Genomic DNA, 19,633 nt, shown 5'->3' with positions numbered 1-19,633 from the left:
CCTCCCCTATCCAATTCTTACAACATTTGCTTGAGAGGTCAAAGGAATACGGTACGTTGCAAGGACCCATTGACCTATTATTTAGCTATCCCTGGTGAATAGACAACAGGAGATAAGGTTTGCACACAACAAGAGAAGCAAGAGGGAAGCTGTGGCCTCATCCACCTCCCTGACCAAGAGATGAATGACTCAGCTACTCTCTGGGCGGCTGCATGTCTCCCGGTACCAGTGAGTCAAGGTAGCGGGCAACGGGGTGGAGCAGCAGAGGAGCGGGTTCGAAAAATGCTCATACCACAGAACTGTCACGTGCCTTACCTCAGCTCTGCCCCGCCCTGCCTTGCCCAGCCCAAGCTACGACATGACACGCAGTTAAGGAAGTTGATATGAATTACTGGTGTATATATATTAGTGTGTATCTCACATAAATCTAGCTCTAAGATACTACAGAGAAAATATATTCCATAGAAAATGCTATAGACAGAATGAAAGCAAGATTGCTACAGTATGAGTGATTATAGTAATGTCTTAAAAGAATTACGTAAACATTACGTAAAACGATAATCATAGGTGGGAATAGTTCGATATGGACAAAGTAAAAAAAAGATTGCTACAGTATGAGCGACTAATCATGAACGGAAAAATAACTACAAAAATGAATGAGAAATGGAAAGAAAAGCGTCACAAAACAGCTGTCCTTCACAACCCATCATCACCATTCACACATTACAGATCCGTCACAGAGACCTTTTCAGTCTACCTTACCTCCCTCCTACCCTTTCCCCCTCACAACCAATATTCTTATAATTTCCTATATCTACCTGTTTTATTATTTTTTCTCCCTGCATTTAAGTCTCTCAACTTCTTTCACATTTCCTCCTTCTACATGTCTTCCACGGTGTTTCCTTTCTTACACCTTTTCTATCCTTCCTTCCTTTCTTACACGTCTCCCACACTATTCTGTCCTACACCTTTCCTATCCTTTTCACCCTCTCCTACACTCTTCCCACCTCCCCTTTCCTTTCCTTCCTCCCTCAGGCGACTCTTCGTGTACCAGTGGCCGGACGTGAACGGAAGAGTGTAATCGAAGAGAACCCGACACCCCTATTACGGTAATTGCTTCCCCGCCCTACAGCAAGGCAAGAAGGAGGCGGCTGCGGTGATGCCGGTGGTAGTGATGGTGTTGGTGGTAGTGGTAGTGGTGCTGGTGGTGGTGGTGGTGGTGGTGGTGGTGTATGGTCGAGAGGTAGTAATGGTGGTGTTGGTAGTGGTGGATGGAAATGTAAAGGAAAGTTGCCTCCAAAGTCGTAAAAATAAGGAGTAGTAGCGGTGGTGGTGGTGGTAATAGTAATAGTAGTAGTAGTAGTAGTAGTAGTGGTTTGTTGTTGTTGTTGTAGAAGTAATAGTTGACGTAGATGTAGTAGTAGAAATAGTAGAAGAAGAAGAAGAAGAAAGAAAAGAGGAAGTAGTAATAATAACAGTAATAGTAGTAGTAGTAGTAGTAGTAGTAGTAGTGGTAGTGGTAGTGGTAGTAGTAGTGGTGGTAGTAGTAGTGGTGGTAGCAGCAGCAGCAGCAGCAGCAGCAGCAGCAGCAGCAGCAGCAGCAGCAGCAGCAAAGAGCAGAAGAAGAAGGAGAAGAAGAAGAGAAGAGAAGAAGAAGAAGAGAAGAAGAAAGAAGAAGAAGAAGAAGAAGAAGAAGAAGAAGAAGAAGAAGGTGGTTGTAGTGGTAGTGGTATTGGTAATAGTGGTGGTAGTGGTGGTGGTGTGGTAGTAGTGGTGTAGTGGCTAGTGGTAGCAGTGGTAGTGGCAGTGGTAGTAGTGGTGGCAGTGGCAGTGGCAGCAGCAGCAGCAGCAGCAGCAGCAGCAGCAGCAGCAGCAGCAGTAGTAGTAGTAGTAGTAGTAGAATTATTATTATTATTATTATTATCAGTAGTAGTAGTAGTAGTAGCAACAGCAGCAGCAGGAATACAAACATCCAAAAGAACATCAACAATATTAACATCACCAGCAACAACAACAACAACAACAACGATACTGTAATAATATCCACACATTCCACCTTCACCTTCATCATTGACAGGGTAGGACTGGTGTGTGTGTGTGTGTGTATGTCTGTGTCATGAGTATCTGTCGTCCCTCAGGTGACCATGACGGCTAATTACAGGTTTGGAGCAACGACAAGGAGATCCTGTTTCGTAATTGATCGACACACCACACCTGTCCACTCCAAACCTTCTGCAGTAAAGCCTGACATGTTTGTTTTCCTTATTGCTTCTACCTAGGATTCTACTGCTATGTTTATTGCTATTTTTTACTTTTATATAAGAATTTATTTGATCATTTTGTTTTCTTACTTTATATTATGGTTCTTCATTTTTCTTCATTGTTTTTAATTCGGATTCTATTGTTGCCATGTTTATTGTTGTTATTGTATTTTTTTTTCAGTTTCTTATCTTTCTGGAATCGATAAAACAATCTGAATTTCATCTTTTATTTTTTGCGTTTGTGTTTTTATCTATTATCATTATCGCTTTTACCCCTTCTTTTTTCAAGGATCGATAAGACAGGATGTATTTCAAATGTTACTGATAATTTTTTTTGTCATACTTGCTTGAGTTTGTTTTAATTTTTATTTCTACCTCCGATTGTATTAAATATTTCTTAATATCATTTTTTTTCCTTTTATTTCTTTTAAGCAGTTTCTCTCATATCTTATTTATATTTATGTACTTAATTTTTTATCATGTTATTCTATTCTTTTGTTCGTACTGCCTTTATCTCAGAATTTACTGTATTAATTATTATATTTACCTTTTTCAGGCATCGAAAAAGTAATATCTATCTTGTGTCGTTAACTTATACTTTTACTTACTTTTCTTTTGTTATGTCTTGTTTGTTTTCTTATTGCTTCTAGCTTTAAATGCGTCCAATACTACACGTATATTTTTCCAAGATTTGATAAAGCAATTACCAACTAGTTTTATTTATAGACACATTCATCTGTGTATTTTCTGACATCCTGGTGTTTTTGTGAGGGCAGCGTGTTATTAGTGGCAATGTTGATCTTGCTTCTCTTCCTCTTCCTCCTCTTCCTCCTACAAGCGTTGAAGTTACTGACCCGTCCCGCTGTTTCAAGTACAAAGCATTTCTTGCCACGAACACAATGAACACAGAATCCTTGTCGTGGTTAAGTCTGGACATTTGCCTTCGCCACGTATTTCGAGCTCTATTCTTTTTACATTCTGCGTCTTACTCGGTGAAAACATACACATAACTCCCTCAGGAATGACAACGTTGTTCAGGACTGGATTCCATTCTTTAATATGCAGCGTGGGTGTGATTTACTCGATATAGGAAACAATAATCCGGCACATAAACTACTGGGGCTCCGTAATCATCCATGGGGCGCAAAAAGTAATAATATTATTAGATATAAATTATAGATGGCATTGAAGGCACAGTTAGGTCAGCCTTGGGTTCACACTTTCCCTTGTACTAATGTGGCAACAGTACTGCTCCACTCCACTCTATTTCTCCACCAATGAGTTCTCTGTTTTTGCCCTCCGCTGCAGGGACGCCCATTCGCACCTCTATCTAATGACCACCCTCACCTAATTACAAAGATAAAAACAGATATAGTGTGGCTTTGCGACCAATCTGGAGGATGACGAGGCCACACTAGAATGCTGTACAAGTGTCACTCTCACGAGGATAATAATACCTTGGCCGCAGCGACGACTATCAAGGAAACGTTAAAAAAATTCAAAAGTAAAGCTCAGTGAGAGAGAATATAGACAGATAAAGATTAGAGTGTGGCTTTAATGGAACAGGAATAGTGTATAAATTATGCTGCCTTAGTAATATCATGCTTCCTCATACATATGTTACAACATGATGTAAGTAAAGCATGAGGTGATATGTAGGGCATGAAAAGATCTCGTTTGTCTCTCAGTGTACGGTGAAGCGAGTTGTGTTCTCAGGAACGTGTTGAGAATGAGACATAGGGTGACATATAAAGTCAGGGAAACAGAAAGAGGCTCAACTACTACTGTTGCTGTTGCTACTACTACTACTACTACTACTACCATTATCATCACAGTTTTAGCAAAATAGTAACAAAATATAACAACAGCATTACCATACACAACAAGTAAACCACAAAACACAATCAATAACAAGAGTGAGAGCACTGTATAAGGAAACTGAAAGAGAACCAGATAATTTTCATGTCATCTCACAAAGTCTACGGGAGAAGTACGCCTCCACACAGCGCGTGACAGGCCGGGCGATACCAGGAGAGAGCGATGGAGCAAATCAAGCAGTTAACCCTGCGTGATCCCCTGAGGCTACCCGTGAACAGTGACCGAGGAGGCGTGACCTGCGTTGCCTGTACTACTAGCCATTCATCAGCCAAGGCAACTCTGGAGTGCAGAGAGGAGGCGACGGAGTATATAACAGCCCCCACATGACTCCACGTACATTGATCAACCTCCAAACAAGCAGGGAAGTGCTTTTATCATCCACGCTAAAATTTCCAAACAAGTCAGAACACCCGCCTGAAAAACACATGTTCCAGCATGCAAGCGTGTCAAAACAACAATCATACACTCACGCAATCACACGGAAATTACAATTACGGCAAATGGTTGTTAAGTCCCGTGGAATTACGCCCCAATTTTACCTGTCGCGCTCTGCCTCACTAAATCACACGGAGGCCATAAACTAATATTCGTTTTCCCGCTTGTCGACCGAATGGTCCCTTGTGGAGAGGTTAAGATTCGCGAAGGAGGTGTAGAGGAAGAATAAGAAGGCACCCAGTCGCTTATAATGACATAGACAACCACTGCTATTAATATTTACACACCTGTGGGTAGAATATACAGTCTGTCATAGCTATGTAAGTAAAGACGTGCTAATAACAAAGACAACTATTACCGTTAATATTCACACACGTGGATAAGATATACATCCTTTTATGGCAGTACAAGTAAATAAAGACATGCTGGATGACTCGAGACGGATACTTAATTCTAAGGAGTCGTGTAACAAAGCGCAGGTGAATTGCTCCCTAAAAACAACGTGAGGTGGTAGTTGTAATTAGACAAGGTAAGCGAGAACAAGGAACCTGCATGTTTTCTCTGACTACTAGTGTGTTTGCCTGCCTCCATTTGTCTCTATTTCCACTCACTGTTGTTGTCTTTAGTACTTCCTCCCTTGTAATTCACAAAGCCTTTTCTTTCTTCTCTGGATATTTTCTTTTTACTTCTAGTTCGATGACTTTTCTTAACCACCACGTTTTAAGTCTTTCTCTTTCTTTTTTCTCCACTACCACCTCTTATATTCTTCTTAATTGTGAGAATGTTATGATAGATTCACCGTGCGTGACAAAACTATCGAGTTACGACATCGTCTCATGAAGAAAAATATAACCTATTTCTTAGCCAGTATAAATTTACTCAGTGGGAACAAATACACAAAAAAGATAATGAGAGAAGTAAAGCTGAAGTGTTGAAATAGGAAGTAACTGGACGAGAATCTAGTGTTAAGGTGTTGAGGGAGTTACATGGAGTTAGTAAAGGTGGATGAGGGTGATGTGCGAGTATGAGAGGTCAAGTGATGTGGTGCAGTAAGTAGGAAGGTAATTTTGGGTTACCGGCACAAGAAGTGGTTAATGTAGTAATTTATAACATCCAGTTGGTGCAGTAAACAACAGGCGGTTCTGTAAAGGAGGAAAATGTTTCTCAAATAGGATGGCGGATGACAGACATAGATTCAGGAATCAGCTGGTTGGTGCGGAGCCCATATGGCGCTTTAAGGAAAGAGAAGATACATTTATTATTGTTTGTGATTTTGAAAAGTAGACACAAATACTTATGCTATCTAATCTAGTCTAACTTAACCAAACCTAACCAGACTCCAATGGTAGGTAGTTATATTGGAATGATTACAGTAGGCATGTCTCGTATTCCAGTAGAGAGGAAATGGTGCTTTGAGGTAACGGCAGTTTGAGTGACAGCAGCAGCAGCCATCGTCATATGTTTGATTTATGGTTGTTTAGGTAAATTCCATCTCGATATCTAATGTTTGATTTATCTTTTTAATGCCCAGAGTAACCAAAGGAAAGCAGGACGCATGCTCTTGTAAGGCGAGAACCATCGCTTTAATGTGCAACATCACTTTTACAACAGAGAAATTGCTTGGTTGTCGCGACAGCGTCACTGTACTGCGTCAATTATACTATCTTACAGCAACAGTATTTTGCTGCAAAAGCCCCCTGTGATGAGGTGATTTTCATGTGTTAATGCAGGAGTGACGCGGTTTAGTTGCGAAGGCGTCCCGTGATAGTGGTCAATTGTTGAGTGACGGGACGGCGCGAGGTAAGAGTATAGCGACACCTTGAGGTAGCGGGAACATCTTTTTGCTAGCGAGGTGCAGCGAGCGGTTGTGTTCGTAACGGCGTATTCTTGGTGCCGTTGCGTCTCCACGGATGGAATTTTGTAGAACCGATCGTGGGAACAGCAGTAGCTATAGTAGTGATAGTAGTACTAACATTTGTTGTGGTAGTTATAGTCGAAAAAAACAAACTAGTTCTCTTCCTATAAGAGTCAGAAGACAACTGAGGAATCAATCTCAAGAACATCCGAGATTGAGAGATAAGTCTTTCTTCATGTTGTCCGGCGGGGGATTTGAGACCATCAGATAAGACTCACACTCGCCCAAGTTCCTTATCAGATGAGATATACATCGGAGGAACAGGGCGGCCTGGACACTCGCCTGGCCAATGAGACTGTCATCAGCAAGAGATATCTTCACTTTTTGTCCTGTGGGACGTCGTGAATAAGAGGTAGGTCGGGGGTGACGGTGCTGGATGGGGCAATATGTAGGTTTCCTTTACAAGTTAAGAGAACGCGTGATAGATTTCAAAGCACAACAACGAAGATGAAAGATATATTAAAAAAGTTGACTTGAAAGCAAAAAAGATTAGACGAATAAATAAAATTAGATTAAACAAAAAGAAATAAGTAAATGGATAAATAAACTTCAAGAGTATCAAGAGTTTCACTCTTGAAAAGGCATTCTATATGTGACTTTTATGATGCTGCTATTAATGATCACTGCTCGATGCGTCGTGGTGCATGCACTGGCGTTCTTTCTCGTGAAGCTAAAGTGACCAGCTTTCATAGTTAAATCCAGTTGTGCACTCCTGACATAAAGATCTCTCCTTCATTTCTCCGCAGACACGTTGGTTCGTCCAGCACGCTAACTCAATGTGATGTTTTGAAAGGTTCAGTAATTTAATAGTTAGTTTTGAACTATCTGCTTATAGAAGACATACTTTAGCGAATATTCCATTAAATTAGGATCTATAAGTATCTTTAGGCTTAAAATAGTACGAAATTATGGAACTCATAAAAATCTCAAATGGAATCTAAACTAGTTAGGTAGGAGACAAGTTATTCATGTAAAGAACACTAATTACTGATTACGTTACTTTTCACATATACAAAAAAGAAAAATACCAGTCATGTAAAAGAAAAAATAAAACATTCAGCCATACAACTCTTTTCAAACCTTTGAAATATGCCCTCAATTACCTGCTGTTATCGTTCCTCACTCCGCTGCCGCAGCACCGCCCCACGTGGTCCACCGGCGAAATATTTGCGGCAGACAAACAAATTCCTCAATAACAGATCGTACCGGCGACAGGTTGCCTCGTCCACCACTGTGCTGTCGGCGTGAGGAACCTGCTGATGTCTCCCCATTATTCCCTGCCCATCCCCTCAGCGCTGTCCCTCCTTCCCCTGCCTCGCCCCTCTCCACTCCCAAGCACTCCCCCAGGTCCTCCCCTAAGTGTGTTGACGGAGGGAGAGTGTGGCGGCGCGTGTGTGGCGAGGAAAAAGCCATCTGTCAGTCAATATCCAGGCTCCCTCTCACTCCTCTGTCCTCCCTTCTGGTCTATTTTTCATCCCCATTCCTTCCTTTCTTCTCCCTTACATTGTGTCGTGTCTCATCTTCTTATCTAGCGAGGTAATCTGTGTGTGTGTGTGTGTGTGTGTGTGTGTGTGTGTGTGTGTGTGTGTGTGTGTGTGTGTGTGTGTGTGTGTGTGTGTGTGTTATTCTTTGTATTAATCCTTCGCCTCTGTCATTATAAAGCTCCTCTCTTATTATCCTTCCCGCTCGAATGTTTTTTCAAGCGTTCTCAAGAGTCCAAGTAACGTTAGTGTCATTATCACATTACATTAAATTACTCCCGCACCCCTTCTGCTTCTCCTCCTCCTTATCTGTTATCGCGTACCTGTTTGTGTTGCCGATACATGAGTAGCTCTTGTTCTGCTGCTAAAATTATCCACGCAACAAAGGTTCTTATCAAAAAGCGGATGGAATGTTGTTATTTCTGTTTGTTTAATGCATTTGTTTTTTTCTGTGTGTTGTTTCTTTATCATAACAAGAAGTGGCGTTTGCATTTTTTCCGTTGCACTGTGTATTTAGTGTTTCTCTCTCTCTCTCTCTCTCTCTCTCTCTCTCTCTCTCTCTCTCTCTCTCTCTCTCTCTCTCTCTCTCTCTAACCTCCTTCCCACACTCCCTATACAAGAGCCGTGTTCATCATTCTCTCGCCCTCTCATTTAATTTTTGGACTCCCGAAGGTACGTAGTCAATTAAGCGGCTCTGACCCCCAGCACAGATCCCGCCCTCGATACAGTCACCTCCATTACGCGGCCTCTGTAATTTGGCCCTGAAATACAGTGCTTTTGGGGGACATATCTGAGCTGTTTTATCATTTAAGTCTAGCGCTACGGTGCGTATGGGAGAGGTGAGAGTAATACGGCGTCGCGGTAATGAAGGTATTGGCTGAGTTACGGCGCAGGTAAATGCTCTTAATTATTTATACCTGGTAATGAGCAGGTGAGAGGGAAAATGAAGAAAGCGAGGCATATGAAGATGGATATACGAGGAAGCACCAGAGCAAGAGTATCCGCGTTCATCATTATGAGCCATGATTGTGTGTGTCCGGCGGTTGTTCCTCAGACAAATTATACGTGGCGCTGAAGGAAAAACAGCTGCAAGTGACTGAGGGACAGCGAACATGAAAACTTATCGGTAACGGATTAAAAATAAACTTGCGTCATGATTACTTCTTCACTTCAGAGTCTGCATTGCTTAAGGTGTAATGAAGCGGAGTTATTGTAAGTTTATCTCATTTTACTTCAAGTTAATAGTTTAAAAAAGCAAGTCATTTGCTTGTCCCGTCACCTAACTTAGGCGCGTGGTGTAAGAAGACTAATAAACTGCTACAATAAACTTCACTCTCACTCAGTCATTCACTCTTTGATGACAATCTCCTTATAAAACATGACGATTAATAGATTTTTTATAAGTCAGAAAACTCAAAACACTTTCACAACGGTATGCAACACTTCATATCACTAAAATAAAAGTACTGATTCTTACCAACATTCTTAGCAACCACAGGAAAGAGTGGATAAAAAGAAAATAGATTTTGCAATTTCTAGCCAGATTAACATTTTTACTGCGATATGCAACAACATTCAACATTAATAAGCGCTGTGGCAATTCATTACAGACACCTACATCGCAGAACAAAGAAACAAAAAGAACTAGTATCGAATATAATAATTAAAAATAACTAAAGCAAAAAAGAATATGTACTACAGTGGTTTGTGATAACGGAGGCATGTAAGTATTAAGGGAAAAAGGGAAAACCTAAAGACACGTTAACAGACTTGTGTCCACGAGTGTACCTTGCGTTGCGTCACCTGCTGAGCCTCCCTCTCCCCCTTTGCCTACTTCCACCCTTAATTACACATATGGAAAATAATTCGGCCCGTAACGATCCTCCGCTATCTCTTGATCACCAATTTAACAGCTCATAACTTTCAGCACATTATGATTACACTCCTTCTCTTATCAGTTCCTTTTAAGAGTTGGATTATCGTGGCTCCTTCAAGTGTCCTATAAATGAAGGTGGCGGAGAGGGGGAGTAGATGTCTTTTGCTCCAATTACCGTAATTTCAATGAAGATAAATAGTCCCTTGAAAAAGCAGGAATAAAAATAGTGCCTTTTCTTCCTCGCTGCTTCACGTTCCCCAAGGAGTCGTGATGTTCCACCCACACAACACTCAGCTGTCCATTACATCGTTAAAAAGATATTACGAACTCTGCTGGACATAAAGGAGGGAAGGAAATGCGGGAAGGAATGCAAGTGAAGTGAGGGGAAGGAACGATTAGAGTAAGGGACCCATGCAAGACCCAAGGAAGACCCAGGAAGTAAGTGTGTGTGTGTGTGTGTGTGTGTGTGTGTGTGTGTGTGTGTGTGTGTGTGTGTGTGTGTGTGTGTGTGTGTGTGTGTGTGTGTGTGTGTGTGTGTGTGTGTGTGTGATTCACCTCGGTCGCCTACTGGTCACCCAGCCAGTCTTCCCCATTACGGAGCGAGCTCAGAGCTCATAGACCGATCTTCGGGTAGGACTGAGACCACATCAATACAACACACACCGGGAAAGCGAGGCCACAACCCCTCGAGTTACATCCCGTACCTATTTACTGCTAGGTGAACAGGGGCCACACATTAAGAGGCTTGCCCATTTGCCTCGCCGCTTACCGGGACTCGAACCCGGGCCTCTCGATTGTGAGTCGAGCGTGCTAACCACTACACTACGTGTGTGTGTGTGTGTGTGTGTGTGTGTGTGTGTGTGTGTTCTCTTTCCGTCCCTCCACCTCTCTCTCTCTCTCTCTCTCTCTCACAATCACACTTTCACCATTCACACCACGCCGCCTCTCGCCATAACAATCACCACCAACATCCCGCAGGTAATTAAAGCAGAAATGACGCAACCGACACACTAATGAGGACAATTTTCCATCTGCTTCCCGACAAACAATTACGGTTATCATGCACACTCCGTAATGATCACTTCCTCCTCGCTGTGCTCGGTAATGTATACGAATTTAATGAGAAAAATGTATAAAACAGGAGTGCCAGTGTTATATGTGAGTGTTTCCTACCTGCTACCCGGAGTAATTAGCGCTATTACCTGAGTCCAACTATTGATTAGCAGGAAAGTGTATTGTTATCGAACGGTATCTCAGGCAGGTGGTCTCAATTCTTAACTGTTCAGAGGTTGAGTTAAAAATACATCAGTAACTAGTTAACAGTTAATATAATTTAAGTAAACATGGTATTTACAAATGTGCTCATGCGGAAAATACACGTTGGACCAGTACACAAATATATGCCGAATATATATATATATATATATATATATATATATATATATATATATATATATATATATATATATATATATATATATATATATATATATATATATATATATATATATATATATATATATATATATATATATATATATATATATATATATATATATATATATATATTTTTTATTTATTTTTATTTTTTCTATCTAAGAAATATAAATGTTAGAGATTACAAGCTACCGATTAAGCACAATAATTAAATATAAGAACACCTATCCAATCCTATTATTGTGAAGAATCAGTGAATATCATGACTGTGTACGAATAAAAAAAAGTGCAAAAACAAATAGAATGATAATATTAATCTGCTGAATTAGAACATAAGTTATTAATTGTTTGAGATTCCAGTACAGGGTCATGTGGTGTTTATATATACTCTCTCTCTCTCTCTCTCTCTCTCTCTCTCTCTCTCTCTCTCTCTCTCTCTCTCTCTCTCTCTGCAAATTCCTGGCGTACCACAAGCGTTTGTCTCCTTCGGCAATGAAGAACTTCCTAGCTTTACGAACCATCAACATTACAACAAGCGAAAGCCGAGTGTCTAAATATTTACGGGAATGGGAGGCATTAAAGCACCTACAACAGTGAGGATCGTCCAGACACTTCTTTTTGTGCGAGATCCAGTCGTAAAGGTAATATTCTTATCCACTCGTGTAGGACTAAGGTAAAGTTTTGCCGTCTGTGTGGATCTCAGTCACGAGTGATAGTTCTTTTCCTGTCTTTCCAAGCTATTTAGTTCCGTGTCTATTATCTGTATGATCTTAAGGTTAAGTTATGGACAAGGTAAAGACAAGAAATGCTAAAAATTTCACTTGAGGTGGAGAGATGAAGAGAGAAAAAACGGTGGGAAATACGTACCGGTAAAAGGTTAAGGAATTAATTGAATTAGGCATGTGGTTCTGTGTCGGTGCGAGAAACATACATCACAGACCTTAGTGGATGCTGGAAAAAGTGACCCCATTAAGTTCCTGGTAATAAGTCTCCTAAACCACCCACATTAAAGGCATTACTTGCACGACCTACATCATGGTCCACTTTCACAGCCACGACCCGGGTACCTGTAACACCACAGCATCACCACAGCAACACCACAGTGACCAATTCACCACAGAGGAGCATCGCAACTTTTTCCTGACTTGTGATCTATCAACAAGAGACAGAAACAAGAGAAAACACCCGGATGCCATTACTCACGTGCCAATACAGGTGTGGGCAGGTGAGGGGGCCACTGTGGGCGTCTTGTGACCTACCTGTGTGAGAGCTGGGACCAGGGACCGCCGGGCAGACTGAGGAGGACACAGGTGATAGGTCAGATACATGATTTCAATTACAGAAATTCAACATGAAAACAAGAGGTAAAACTAAAAGCTACGGTCGTAAACTTGGAAGGTCAGGTGAACGTTCATGATTATAGAGAGTTATGGGAGTGACGCGTCAAGCCGAAAATCTGGTGAGGGAGTAATATAATAAATACAGAGGAAAAACATGTCATTACGGAACTAATTAAGTGTAAGACAGGGGGCAAAAACGTCCTACGCTGGCCATATCTGTAAGAAAAGTGACAATTATATCTGGCAGAGCTAAAGGTTATCGATGAAGAACATTATTATATCAGACACCACTGAGAAAGAGAAAGGAGAGGGGAAAAAATATGAGATGACAATGATAACAGCATACAAGAAATCATTTACATACCCACTATTATTTTCCACACACCATGACTTTCGAAACTGGTGAAATAACATATCAGGACGGGGACTCGCTACCTTTCTTATACGCGATCAAGAACTAAGATTAAGTCGAATGTAAAGAGTATCCATCCTTTTTTTTTTTTTTTTATTTTGCCTCCGATTGCCCTCTGATAGAAAGTGCCTCATTCTTAAACATTAAACTCGAACATCTGGCATAGTATCTGTCATAGTCTGCGGCGATCGAGTTTCTAGGACACAATCTGACCCATACCTGAAGAGCGAAGTATAAAAATCCTTCACGGAGGAAAACAAAATGCTATAAAAGAGTAAATAAAAAAAACACGACCTGCAGTAAAAACATACTTTAAGATGGAAAAAAGGACGGACGGACGCACGCACGCACACACACACACACACACACACACACACACACACACACACACACACACACACACACACCCGGAACACATCCCATCGCAACAGTAGCTGGGCGGGCTTCGTGAAAACCTTGGAGTACACCTGCGGAGGAATCTGGCACGAGGGATACACACAACGGGACCCTGAAACAGCAAGAGCCGCACTGAGGTCAGCGAGAATCCAGTTGCTCGTCCCGTGTTCCTTGAAGTCTAATTGAGTCAAGTCAGACAGCAAGAAGAAAAATTATATTGTGCGATACACTCGATGTATTTCAACACTACATCACAGATTTTACCCGCACCACGCACGGATAATCTCAGGTGAATTACATGCCCGGCGCATACCTGTTCAGGCACGGGTTCTTAATACATCTTTCTTCATGTTAGATCGAAAGAGGAAAAAAAAAAGGAAGATATATATTTGTTTTCTCAGAGCTGTCTTTATGGAGCCACAGACCTTGTAAGATCGAGGAACTAGGTGGCGGTATGTGAGTAATTACAGCGAAGGTTACGTGTGTTATATTCTAGATTCTACGTAGACTAATTCGAAGGTGTCGTGAAAGTTAAGGTGAGTAGTGGAGGGTTAATGTCAGGGAAATGAAGGTAGGGTTACTGTCAAGGCAGAAAGTGAGGGTGATTGTATAGGTGAATGAAGTGAAAGTGTTAGGGGTGCAAAAGGAAGGTTGGTGTATTGATTGGAGGGTTTGTGACTAATGAAGTGAAGATTACTAGATAAAAGAAATGAATGAAGTGGGAGTTTTAAGGAGGTAAAGGAATGTTAGGTGTTAGTAAAAGTTAAAGAAGTGTTTTTGTTACCGTACTGAAGGGAAGGTGTAAGTCAGGATATAAGAAAGTGTTAAGCCAGGGCAATGAAGCGAACATAAATACGAGGGAGGTGAAGGAAGAGTGTCAGGGGGTGATGAACAGTAATAATTTGAAGTGAGAGAAGTTATCGGGCAAGGAATCTTACACTCACTTAATGAAACCAGTACAGCAAAAAGGTTAAGACGAGACGCAAGACACTACTTCTACTAGTACTACTACAACTTCTACTACTATTACTACTAAATAATCATTAAACGTAATCATAACAATATTAATTTCGGAGGTGTTGCGCATTTACTACTGCATCTGAGTCAAGGTTGTACTCAGACATGAACATGAGTACTCACTGCGCACTGTACCGTGACTTATTGACCAAAATACTGAGAGGGAGCGGCATGTAATTGATATCACGCATGACTTCACGTTCTCGTTCTCCACCAGTCACTGAAGCGGTAGACTTCTGATGGAAACTTTTGGGGAAACCAGATCAAGTCGTGAAGGCTGCTCATTTTTTTCCTGACAGTTCCGTGCCAGTCGCTCTGTTCGATTGAAGAAAAGAAGCAAGCGTCACGTATAGCTCACACTAAAACACTTAGTAACGCTGAAGGGGTGGCAGTGGCGGAGAGAGGCGAAGGGGGACGGGAAGTGAGATGCGACGGTTTCGGACGAGTATCCGGAGAGTGTATGGATCGACGGGCCGGGCAGGGCGGAGGCAACAACGGGTTTTATGGAGTGTTGTTGGAAGTCATCGATAATTCCCTCTCGGTAAAGCGCGAAGCGGCGTTGCAGCACCAAACCAACTTGACACGCAGCAAAAAGAGGATCAATTCTTTTTTCTCTTCTTCTGCTTCGGGTTTTGATCAGCTGGGATGGAAATCAGGAGCAATAATTCACGTCATAGCGAGGCTCCGATTAGTAATTATTTAAATGAACGGAGATAACCAGTGGTGCATTTGAAAGTTGGGCGAATTAAAGAAAAACTGAGTTACCAGGGTCAAGAAAGTGATTTTAGAAACTGGAGATATTGACTTTTTTTTCTTTTATTTGCAATTTGCTCCGGCCTTGTAACGGGATGTCGGAAGAGAGCTTGTGTCAGTGGTTCGATGGGTCCAAATGTCGCTGGCGTGGAGTTATCTCACTGCCTTATACAAACTTACTGTATCACTCACTACAACACTGCTAACATTGTCTCTACCCATTTCTATACCTAACCAATATGCTTTAAAAAGTTATGAGGCATTGATTTTGAGTCTCTACCTTTGATTGTGTTTTTACTATCATGCAAGTTGCCAACCGGATTTTTACCTATGTGTTTGTATCCAGATGACATGTTTTAAGAATCAATGAGAAAAAGCTGTCTCTGGCTGGTCTGGTTGAGTCCGTGAAGTGCCACGAGCGGACGGACACCTCGGACACTTAGCATGGATCTTTGACGACACACCTCAGTCCAAGATTTGATGGGAAGCATTGCACCAAAACTCTACAGGGTGATTGATTTTACAAGAGCATGCTGACGTTCACACGCACTCACATCTACCCACTCACATGCCTATAAAGCATTACTAATATCCTTTTCTATCTTTCACCGTGGATATAGAACCATGTGTTCTATTTCCATATGCATTTTTGAACCTTGTGTCTCAGTGTGGCGGCCAAGGTGTGTGTGGAGTGTGAGGCGCCAGTAGCAGGCAACTCACATGCACACCTAGCTTCCTTGGTTCTTGTGTTTGTGTAACCTTTGCTGGAATCACTCCGGTGTGTAGCAATGTATAATATAATTGACTTACTGCCTTCGCTTTCTTGTCGCCGTAGTACTGGACTGTTATGTCTTTCTTCCCCCATTACGTTACTGTCGTTGCTGTTTTTACTTACAACTGCTTTAATTATAGCACAGATACATAATCTTGACCACCACGAGTGAAAAAAGTTAATTCATTACACCAACATTGCTATTTTCGGGTACCTTAAGCACTTCCCTTCCTCCCTTATAGAGTGTTTAAGCTTTCACCCTTTGACCGCCTCTCCACGACGTCACCTGAGCGTCTGAAGGTAGAGGGGGAGAGAAAGCCGCACTAACTCGCACCTTCGTCAGATAAGAGGCGGTCCTGGGGAGATAACGCGCGGTCCTGGCTAGATAATACCAAGTGGACGGTATGATAGCAGCCCTGAACGCCGTCCCTTACACTATCTAGCAGCTATGTCTATGTGGCCAAGTCTTCGACCCCGCCACGCAAGGGTCCGAAGACTCTATGGCGTGCCGCGGGGGGAGAGGCGGCCGCTTATCTCCTTTCGTGTACATACGTCCTGGGAAACGTAATGGTGGAGGGAAGCGTTCGTGTTTTCACCCTTAGTCACTCTGTCTGTGTCCGGTGACGTGTGCGAGGTCGAGAGAGAGAGAGAGAGAGAGAGAGAGAGAGAGAGAGAGAGAGAGAGAGAGAGAGAGAGAGAGAGAGAGAGAGAGAGAGAGAGAGAGAGAGAGAGAGAGAGAGAGAGAGTCAGTGTGCGTGTGTGTGCGTGCGAGCAATCCTGTCTCTCAGCATGTTTAACTGGACTTAAATCTGTCCGCCTGTCTGTCTGCCTGTCTGGTTTTCTTAACGAGACGGATGTGAATGCTGGGAGGCAGGAGGAAAAGAATAAGACGTATGTAATATTACAGAAAAATCAGGTTCACATTAAACAGGATAGGAAATGAGAAAAAAAAATACATGTAGTGAAATTGAGAAGAAAATGACGAGAGAGAGAGAGAGAGAGAGAGAGAGAGAGAGAGAGAGAGAGAGAGAGAGAGAGAGAGAGAGAGAGAGAGAGAGAGAGAGAGAGAGAGAGAGAGAGCCCTACTAGTGACCCTGACAGGAGACTCTTACCAGATTACAGAGAACTAAACTAACGCCGCTGAATTAATAACCGAGAAAAAAAAAAAAAAAAACCTGTACGCTAATCAATACAACACAGGAACAGATAAACAAGAATAGGCGGCAAGGGCGTTGTGTCAGGGCGTAACTGATGCCCAGTGACGCGGGGCACAAGGGCGTTAATGAGGGACCACTGTTAGCACTAATCACCCTTATCAGCCTTATCAGTTACTGGCCGGGTGGGTGCAAGGGTCTCACGCCAACTGGCCGACGCTCGACTCAAAAAGGTATAGGTAATGAGACTCCCGATTAAAAGTGTAAGTTTGGTCTTTCTATCCTTACACTTTGTTGGTTCCTTCACAGTTCGAGTACTTTATATAGAGAATGGGAACATGTAAACTGCAAGAAAATATACAGGTAATGAGAATCCGTATTAAAATCTAGTTTCATCCATACTTTGCCATTATTCCTTCAAAGCACCAGTCCTTTATAAAGAGAATGGAAATATACGGTGACTGCAAGGGAATATGAGGGGGACTGCAAGAGGTTGGCGAGCGTTAAAGATACAAGAAATAATGAGGCTCTGTTGCTATTCCTTCAAGTCTCAAGTCTTTATGTCCTTAGAGCTAATTCTTTCATAGTTCGATTCCTCTATAAAAAAAAAAAAAGCCCATGAATATATGGTGATTGTAAAAGGATGGTGAATCTAAAGATGCAGATGAATGGAACATCTCTGCTATTTGTCCTCTAGTTAAAGTATAAAGTTTGGTCTGCTTATGCTTTGATTTTATGTTCTTCAAAGCTCGATTCCTTTATAGAATAAGAATATATGGTGGTTGTGAAAGGATAGTTAGTCTAAGAATAAAGTTCAAATAAAGACTCGTGAATATTGTTCTATTAATGAAAATTTAAAGTTTAGTTCTTCTATTCTATGTTAACTCTTTCATAGCTCGAGTCTTTAATGAAGAGGAGGGAAATACATAGCGACTATAAAAGGCTGGTTAGTCTACAAAAAGGTACATTATCTCTTCAACGTGTACAAAAAAAAAGTGCAAAAATTCAAGATAATACCGAGGAAGGATGTCTATTAATATAAACACCTTGCAGGACTCAAATTTGTAGTACAATCCTGGCTACGTGTCCGGAAACTTGCAGGTGACTATGAGAAAACTTGTCTAATAGTGGAGGAGCTCAGGGTCATTCGTACACAACTCACTTTTGCCTAATGACTAAATTTTAACGTTAAAGCATACAATACCATGTAAAATGCTTCTTAGCAAGAAATTTATACTCATGCAATATTTACTGGTTCAATGTGGTGCTGCTCCTTAAAGAGAGGTCACGATCAGCGTTGTGAGAAACATGTGCATTAGGAAGGTATATTGTATGTGATTAGTCTCATTTTGAGAAGCTCCACTGCAGGTGTGTGTCTTAAGTATGTGTACCAACTGGGCAATGAACAGCACCTGGATAAAAACTCATAATTTGTGTCATATTGTGCAAAGACAGGAAGCGGAATACGCAAACTACTTCCTTGAATTAATATTCAAGTCAGGAGTAAACACAAAAAGAAACAGGAAAAAAGAGACCACAATATATTTGAAATTGTACAAGGACAAAAATCACAAAACATTGACTTCTTTACTTTAAATTCAAAGCAAACGTTAGAAAATGTTCAGAACAAAAAGTGTCTTAAGAAATATCAAGAAATTCACAAACCAGAAGACAAGCCACCACAAGAATAGCGAGTGGACAGCCAGCAGTGAGAGCTTCACTACTTTCCAGCTGCGAGGCAAAGTGTTATTCTTTCAAGGGCACAACAAAGAGAGAGAGAGAGAGAGAGAGAGAGAGAGAGAGAGAGAGAGAGAGAGAGAGAGAGAGAGAGAGAGAGAGAGAGAGAGAGAGAGAGAGAGAGAGAGAGAGAGAGAGAGAGAGAGAGAGAGAGAGAGAGAGAGAGAGAGAGAGAGAGAGAGAGAGAGAGAGAGAGAGAGAGAGAGAGAGAGAGAGAGAACCTTCAGCCTCAACAAGATTCTATCAGTGTTTTCATTCCTCGTAACCTTCATTCTTTTTCACGTCGAATCTCGCGGACGTGGGATGGTCCAGCGCTGCTTCGGGATGGAAACATGACCTTCGCAAACTAGCGTGTTGGGACGGCGGGGAGACGGTGACCCAACATGACGGGACCCCAGACGCCTCCCCGTGGGATCACCTGAGACCCCGCCGCGCCCCGCAGGTGAGGTGAGGCGAGGCATGTTAGGGAAGTCAAGGTCAGACGCTCGCCCCTCGGACACATATTCTTTTTGTAGAGGTTCACAGGAGGTTGGGGATCTTGAAACTCTGTCCAGCTGATGTTTTAGGAGGTACTATGATCATTTAGTGTATTTAGAAGCCTTGAACTTAGCCACTGGATAGTCGTCAGTATATATGCGAGCCCTAAGTCAGGCAAACACGTGGTGACCAGGAGTGCAAGTGTACGACTAGACATCACAGGAGGGTAGTGAGTATACGAGCAGACATCCAATATTCGCGTGTCTAACGGGATGAGGCAGACACAGGCGAG

General features: G+C 41.9%; 1 protein-coding gene across 12 annotated transcripts in view; it reads right to left on the bottom strand.

Moving 5' to 3' along the window:
- Window positions 1–19,633, bottom strand: part of LOC123508978 (protein trachealess-like) — a 586,870-nt gene that overhangs the window by 156,783 nt on the left and 410,454 nt on the right. For all 12 annotated transcript variants that reach the window (XM_045263073.1, XM_045263069.1, XM_045263076.1 and 9 more), the window contains one exon: window positions 12,543–12,578. In XM_045263073.1, coding sequence (XP_045119008.1) covers window positions 12,543–12,578 — 36 coding nt within the window. The remainder of the gene's footprint in view (window positions 1–12,542; window positions 12,579–19,633) is intronic.

Source organism: Portunus trituberculatus, chromosome 25, assembly GCF_017591435.1.
Source record: "Portunus trituberculatus isolate SZX2019 chromosome 25, ASM1759143v1, whole genome shotgun sequence".
Classification (NCBI taxonomy): domain Eukaryota; kingdom Metazoa; phylum Arthropoda; class Malacostraca; order Decapoda; family Portunidae; genus Portunus; species Portunus trituberculatus.
The sequence above is the reverse complement of the archived record's forward strand: the minus strand, read 5'-3'. Positions and strand labels throughout refer to the sequence as shown.